The sequence below is a fragment of the Grammomys surdaster genome, unplaced genomic scaffold, assembly GCF_004785775.1.
Source record: "Grammomys surdaster isolate TR1022 unplaced genomic scaffold, NIH_TR_1.0 125562, whole genome shotgun sequence".
In the NCBI taxonomy this organism is placed as follows: domain Eukaryota; kingdom Metazoa; phylum Chordata; class Mammalia; order Rodentia; family Muridae; genus Grammomys; species Grammomys surdaster.
The window spans coordinates 1-7,933 of NW_021620409.1; the positions used below are offsets into that span (position 1 = coordinate 1).

The window sequence follows — 7,933 nt, forward strand, 5'->3', positions numbered from 1 at the left end:
TGAAGGAGCGTGTTGGGAACAGAGGTACCATTGAGATTCCTGTCTGTTTTATTGGTTTCTGGTCTATGTATTTTTCTCTGTTCGCTCTTTCTCTTTCCTTATTAGAATAATAAGGAATAGCAGTCCTTCCTGATTACTACATTTTCTGACCATTTGAAAGAAAAAGGCAGCAGTGTGTAAATTACTCATAACTCTCTGAAGATATGGGTGTCTTTTTCAGAGTTCTATGTCTGTGAAGGCATGTCATGACCATGGTAACACGTCTGGGGGACAAATTTTAAAAAAGACTGGCTTAAGTGCAGGGGTTTAGTTCATTATCATTGTATCAGGCTGTGTGGTAGATTATGGGCAGACATGGTGTTCGAGAATCATTTGACAGCTCTACATAAGGATCCATAGGTAGAAAAAACAGCAAGACTCTAGGATAGGCCACTTCCAGTGAATGACATAATCCAACAAGACCACACACACTCCAGCAGTGCCTCATGACGTTGAGCCAATGGCTACCATTTCCATTCAAACCACCAAAACAAATAAAAGAACAAAATCTCTGCAAGGATGGCATCAACTTGTAAGTCACAAACATACTTTTGTAATCTCCAGATTAACAAAGGTGTACCATGTTTTCACCATCTGTTCTTAAACTTAGCAAGTGAGAAGGGACTCCTTGCTGATTCACAGGTACAGAACTGGGCCTCAAAGTCTTAAAAGATGAAGGTATCCATGCTGTTAGCCAGTAGTGTTCTGCTGCTGTGTGGATACTCTGCTCTTTTTCATTGATTCCTATTGTCCATGAAACATGTGTCATAGTGATCTTACCTTATTAAATGTGCATTTTATCCATAATCAAAACTGTGTTGTGTGACTGTCTCATCCTACTGTCCCCAGGACTCTGGGGCCTGGTCAACAATGCTGGGATCTTCACCCCATGGGGTCCTAATGAGTGGATGAACAAACAGGACTTTGCAACTGTACTGGATGTGAACCTGTTGGGCATGATCGAGGTGACACTGAGCTTGCTGCCCTTAGTGAGGAAGGCAAGGAGCCGCATGGTCAATGTCTCCAGCATCACAGGTCGAGTGACTTTTGGTGGTGGTGGTTACTCTATCTCCAAGCATGGAATAGAGGCCTTCTCAGATTCTCTCAGGTATTGGAAGGTGAAGGGGACACCGATGGGAACTTTGGGAACCTTTTATTTACTCAAACTCTTTAAGTCCCCATCATGGTTAGGACACATGGGTTCTGCATCTCTTTCACCTTCCCAACACTGACTCATTCAATTTGCAACATTATTCTATGGCTCCACAAGACACCATGTCTGAGACATGAGTTCAGTTCATTTGACCTATTACAGAAGAGGAAGGGCACTGGGAGACAATATTGGGATAGGATTGTAAATGTGAACTTTTTGGGGTCGTGAATGCAGAACCCAGATCTCTATGTGGTGACTATTTTTTTGGAATTGGAGAAAATATTTCCTTCAAGTCCACAGATAGATATCAGGCCGCTTTTAAAGTCCACAATAAACACATTTTAGCATAAGTTACCTGCTTCTATCATGACCTAAAACTGTGGCAAACAAGTGAATGAAAGAGGAGTCAAATAAGAACTGTGACCTTCCTGTGAGATGGCTGTGGCCTTTCCACACCTTTGACCCTTATAGCCATCAGATTTGTTGAGGGTACTGTAGCACTGTATCAAAGTAAACATGAGATCCTGGAACATCAAACCTGTATCTGTAGATGCATTCTCTTTGGAGAATGGAAAGGCCATTTATGGAATGAGAGTGGTCAACAGATGGGCACAGGACAACTTGTGGAGAACTGTATGGTGCAGAATGCTTCTTATTTTGTGTTATGGGCAGTGCTACCCTTCAAAGGGCTAGAATCAGGACAGCCATTTGGGGCAGGGAACATGTAGGCTGCCAATGTAAGTGAGGATGTAGGAGGTTGCTCTGTAGAAACACCCCGAGGAAGAAAGTGGGGGATTTCCTGAGAGGTTCCTAGACACAAGTGGGGTAGATGGAGACTTACTAGTGAGGTAGGGATTACTTGGAGAAGGACTAGGATCCCTTACATCTGAACTACCTGGAGAAAGATGTTATACAGTGCCATAGACCAGATTGTCTAGTCTTAGAACATTGAGCTACACACAACAAATACTTAGTGTGAGCTACAAGAGCACAGAGGAGATGCCATTATCACACTATCCTTCAATATTTCCTGTACGCCAGATCCAAAAGCATGACCTCCCCTCACCATAGGCTCCTGTTTGCATGCTACTCTATTCTTATTAAAGTGTTCTCACGGAAAGACTTCCGAAGTTCATGGTCACTGACCTACACACAAAAATACTTAGTGTGAGCTACAAGAGCACAGAAGAGTTCCCTTATCAAAATATCCTTCAATATTTCCTACACCCCAGGTCTGAAGTGTGTGTGGCATACCCTCACCACAGGCTTTTGTTGGCATGCCAATCTTCTCTTATTAAAGTGTTCTCACTGAAAGACTTCTGAAGTCCTTGACATCTGTCTGCCTTGCAGGAGGGAGCTCTCCTACTTTGGGGTGAATGTGGCTATTATAGAGCCTGGACTCTTCAAGACTGGAATGACCAGTAGTGCCAGATTTTCATCAGACTTCCAGATGCTGTGGGACCAGACCAGCTCAGAAATCAGGGAGATCTATGGCGAGAAATACTTGGCATCCAGTAAGTGAGCTCTGAGGATGAAAGTCAAGTACACTCTTGAACACTTTAATCCCATGCTCATTTTTGCATCCTCAAAAATGCTCATTTTGTTATCCTCAAAGAATCCTCAGAACATGCTGCTCTGTTAGTTCTGATCCTCATGCTCATGGGGCTGTAAGTGAAGTCAGGAATGGGAAGCAGTGTAAAATTAACACTTTCCATGTAATGAGATACAGGTGACTGAATGTGTTCAATTATTCCTTGAAGATTGTTTCTGGTCCTTTTAAGGAAAAGGGACAGGCTAGGTTTCAGACACATGGATTTTCTGACATAGAGGACAGAAGTTTTCCTCTAGGCTGGTATGAGACAGGAGTGGTGGGAACTGAATGACCATCTGAATGATTCCTCATTCTGCTTAGGTCTGAAAACGATAAAGGAAATGGACCAGAGGGGCAACAAGGACCTGTCTTTGGTGACTGACTGCATGGAGCATGCTCTGACTGCCTGTCACCCTCGCACCCGATACTCAGCTGGATGGGATGCCAAGCTCTTCTACCTCCCCTTGAGTTACCTGCCCACCTCTCTTGAGGATGCCTTTTTCTACTGGACTTCCCCAAAGCCTGAGAAAGCCCTGTGAAATCTAGATCCTTTTGTGTAGTTGAGTCAATAGAAGTACAGTGTTAGGGCATAGAGCCTCAGGACTAGGAAGATTCCTGGACTCAGCACACATGTGATGTGTATAGTTGTCTGGCTTTTCTTTCTGCACTATAAACATCGTGGATGTGGGCAACAGGAAAATGCTGTGCTTAAAAAATCGTTAACATTGTTGGTGAAGTACAAAATGATCTTCCTTGTCTTGGGCTTATCCATTTTACTCATGATTTTTTTTTTGCTTGAAATTTTCTTTTTTTTTTTTCTCAAATCATAATTCACACACGGGATATAAACACAGTAAGGCAGGATGTGTGGAAGGGAATGACACTGGAATGTGGGTGTTCAGGGGGAATATAGATATCTTCAGAACCAGGTATCGGCTAGGTGAAGGTTCAGGGGACAATCCACTATGACTCTGCCTATGACTCGCTTGTCCTTATCTAAGTTAGTATTGTCTGCCAAGGCTACCTATTTACAAGGTCTATGACTACTCAGGCTTATAAATTTCCGCAAAAGCTGCCTGTTGACATTAGCTTATAGCCATCTGTTTCAATGTTTTTCCACTGAGACCCAAGACTTGGTGTTAGTATACATGTATGATAGGCCTATTGCTGATTTTAGGTCTATGGCTGATTTTAGGCCTTCAGTGCATAAGCAGGGCTCCCTGACATCTCTTCCCTTCTCTAAGTATAGAAGGGCTGTGGCAATTCTAATCTTGTGAAGGTGGGGATAGAGGCCTGACCTCCAGTAATTGAAAGGGACTTTGTAATGGCTCCAGTTCCCCTGTTGTTGTCCAGTGAGACATGAGGGCCATACCCGTCCTGATGTCTTTTTCCTGGAGAGGGGATACTTTTGACATCAACACCTATGCAGTTAGGCTTGTCCCTCAGGGAACCCAGAGAGATATTTTTATCTTTTATTTGTATTTCCTTGTAGTGCTTAGCCTCAAAGCCTAAGCAAGAATTCAGATTGCCAGTCAGAGGGGGTTCTGCGTGGCCCCTCTCTGCTTGGTCTAGGGGTAGAAGTCCCCCCTTTTAGGTTGGGTGGAGATGGATTTTGGAAACACCCTGGATAAAGTAACAACCTCATCTTGAGCTTTGTGGTCCTCCATAGCTAACTTATGATAATGTATCTAAATAGGTTTTGCTACCAAATTATTTATCTGTTGTATCACAGAGTTAGTCTGCCTATTTGAGGGCCAGCGACTGGCAGAAAAAAGCAAAAAGAACCCAAATAATGGTCCCAAGATAGAAGGAAATAGGGTTGACAACCTTGGAGAGGCTGCAAACCAATTCTTGTACCAGCATTCATATGTCTCATTCTCGCTCTGATTTTTCTTAGGGCCTTCACTACCTACTTCATGCTCTCTTTAACCCTCCTTGTCTTGTCTATGTAAAGGCAACATTCTTTAAGGGCTGTACACAATCAAGAGCTGTACACAGCCTTTTCTATTGTACTAGAGTACATCAAGTCCAATAAGGATCTTTGCAATTTTAGGAGGTCTCTTCAGACTGCAAAACTAGGGATTTCTTCAGATTAGTGATGTTAATCTCTAGCTGTTTGATGTTCTTGTCAGTGGTCCTTCAATGGTCTGAGTAGTATAAGTTTGGAGGCCAGCATCTGGATTAGAACTTCAAACAGCAGACATCACGGGTGATTCATTTTTACCTGGGATGCTGCCTGAGTTAAAGCTCCTGGGAGTCCCCCTTTCTCTGGGTTTTCTGGGGTTGGGTATGGAGCTGCCGCCTGTGACCTGCTCTATGCTCGGGCCCAGACCGGAAGTCCTTACTCATGATGTTTAAACATTTGTTTTTATTTATCTGTATTCATATGTATCTGTAATCCAGGTGTGTAGAGTACCCATACAGGCCAGATCATTGCATCCCCTGGAACTGGAGATTCAGGTAGTTGTGAACTACCTAACCTTGGCACTGGCAACACAATTTGGGTCAGCTGGTAGATAAGCAACTCCTGTCACCAGCCGTTTATGATCTGAAGTCTTTATTGTGCTTTAAGTTAATAACCAAGTTATTTTGAGACAGGATTTCACTTGTCACACAGGTACATCATTTACACCTTCTGAATCTCTGGCCTTGTTACAACTCAGCTGGCTTACTTCTGAAACCCTGACTAGTGGAGATGAGGGAATGGAGAAAAGACAGACACACAGACACAGGTACAGAAAAGATGGCATCAGGTGCCTTGTGTCAGCACTCAGTGTCCTCAGCTACATCCCCTGTAACCTCAGCTCCTTTATCATGACCAGCAAGGGGGAAGAGCCAGCTAGTCCTGTGTGAAGGCAGCAGTCTCAGGCTGGAAACCTCCAGAAGGGGGAAGCTGCAGCTGCTAGTATTTACACTCTGGTCAGTCACTAACCAAACCCTGAACTTGAGTCAGTGGAAGAAGGCTTTGCTAATTCTTAGCTTGACCTATATAGAGAAAAGCTTTGCCAGTTTGTGGTGCCTGGCCAACAGTATGCATTCACCCAGGACTACACTCACGCAGGGCTTCCTCTGCCTCTTTGGTCCCATGTCTTCAGAGGGTGTATTTGAGTCTTTGATACCAGGTTAATGTAAACAAGGTGGCTTTCTTCTCTTATAATGTCACTTCTTCTCTTAAATTTATTTTTCTACAATTATATGTGTGTGTGTGCACATAACACACATATGCACATGCAAGCACATGAACACACACACACACACACACACACATACATATTCTCCTCCCAAATATCACCTGCCCCTCCACCTAACCTCTTGTCTTCTGAACAAGTCCATGGCCAATTTTCTTGTATGGTATGTCTTTCTGTCCCACTGTATTACTTAGGACTGCATGTATCAACATGGGTGTGTGCAGGGAATGATTAGCTAAACTCTTCCTGTTCTTCCTCCTACTCCTCTTCCAGTTCTTCGTTCTGCTGCTCCTCATCCTACTGCTCCTCTTCCTGCTGATTCCCTCCTTCGATTTTCCTTTTATTCCTGCTACTCCTCTTCTCCTTCTTTCTGTACTTCTCTATCTCTTGCTTCTGCTCTTCATCTTTCTTCTCTGGCCTTGCTCCTCCTCCTGATGCTGCTTCACCTCCACACCCTGCTCCAGCATGTCACCAGTCTCCTGCTGCTCGTCTTCCTCTGGCTCCTATTCAGACTCCTGCTTCTTCAGTAGTTGCCTGGACAAACTTTCATTGTCTTGTTTCAGTAATAGAGAAGAGGAAAGAAAATGCTTCACAGCCAATAGGACCTAAATATTCTCATCCTTGCCCATATCTAGCTAACAGAAGCCTGAAGAGCTCCTGGGCTGAACAAATGGCAGATTTCATTTCCCTGGTGACTCCTTGTTCCTTTACCTGTGAATTCACCAACCCCATCCATTCAGTATCATTTCCTGCTTCTGACACCTGCTGTCCATTCCTTACGAATCATGACAGTAATGGGCACTCTTGTTGGTGTCAAGGTCTTTTAGGACACAGCAGGATCTAGAGTATCAGGATAAGTCAGAGAGAATAGGAAAGTTGATGTGATTCTGTTGCAGGAGCCACAGGGTGAAAAGAAAGTCTCAGAGACACCTCCCTGATTCATGGAGGTTCCCTCAGTTGATCCACCCCTACTGAGATTCTCACACAAGCCAAATAACAGTGTGCACCTGCTCCTCTTCTCTGTCCTGGGTACGGTGTGCTTGAAACATTCCAGGCTAAGTCCTATGAATTTCCAATACTGCAAGTATCCTGATCTCTGGGCTGCTCTTATCTACTTAGCTCAATGGGAACTGAGCCATCTACTAGAAGCATGTGTCTGGTTCAGCGCAGGGGGGAGCACTTTCTTCTAAAAGGCAGTGTTCCAAAACCAACACACCCTTGCTTCTTCATGCAAAAAGGGGAAGGAGGATGGCACCTAGTGCTACAAAGTTGGAAACAGGCCCACTGTCATGCCTGTTTCCAGTCTAAACCATATGTAGCCCCTACTCCATCTTCACTAAGGTGCCAGAGTTGAAGGGACACTTGTGATCTAATACCTGAAGGTCTAGACTACTGGTTCTCAACCTGCCTAACAGAGTGGCCCTTTAATACAGTTCCTCATGCTCTTGTGAACCCCAACGACAAAAGTATTTTTTACTGCTACTTCATAACTGTAAGTTTGCTACTTTCATAATTATGTACATAGATGTAACAATGAATCATAATATAACTATCTGTGTTTTCCAGTGGTCTTAGGCTACCCCTGGGAAAGGGTCATTGTATCCCCAGGGGGGATCAACACCTACAAGTTGTGAACCATTGGACTAGAGATTGCAACATAATAAGGTGCACATCTCACAGAGGGCCACAACAACAATCGGAATAAATAATGTAGCTTCTTGTAGCAGCTGCAGAGGAGGAGGAGGAGGAGGAGGATGGGAGGGAGAGAAGAAGGAGGAGAAGCAGAAGGAGGAGGGAGAAGAAGAAGAGGAAGAAAAAGAGGAGGAAGAAGAGGAAGGAAAGGAAGAACAGGCTAGGAAGATGGCTGAGTGAGTAAACTATTGGCAGCCCAAGAATAACAACCTGACATCAGTCTCCAGATTAGAGAAGCTAAGAGCACTGTTGTTGCTGCTCTTAGTAGTC

General features: G+C 44.0%; 1 protein-coding gene across 1 annotated transcript; it reads left to right on the top strand.

Moving 5' to 3' along the window:
- Nucleotides 1-5: 5 nt before the first annotated feature.
- LOC114638228 (retinol dehydrogenase 16-like) lies at nucleotides 6-3,530 on the top strand (the record flags this gene model as incomplete). The annotated part of the gene is made up of 4 exons (XM_028786621.1): nucleotides 6-24; nucleotides 889-1,147; nucleotides 2,543-2,706; nucleotides 3,105-3,530. Coding segments are annotated over 4 exons (660 nt in total), but the record flags the coding sequence as incomplete, so codon positions are not given.
- Nucleotides 3,531-7,933: the final 4,403 nt, after the last annotated feature.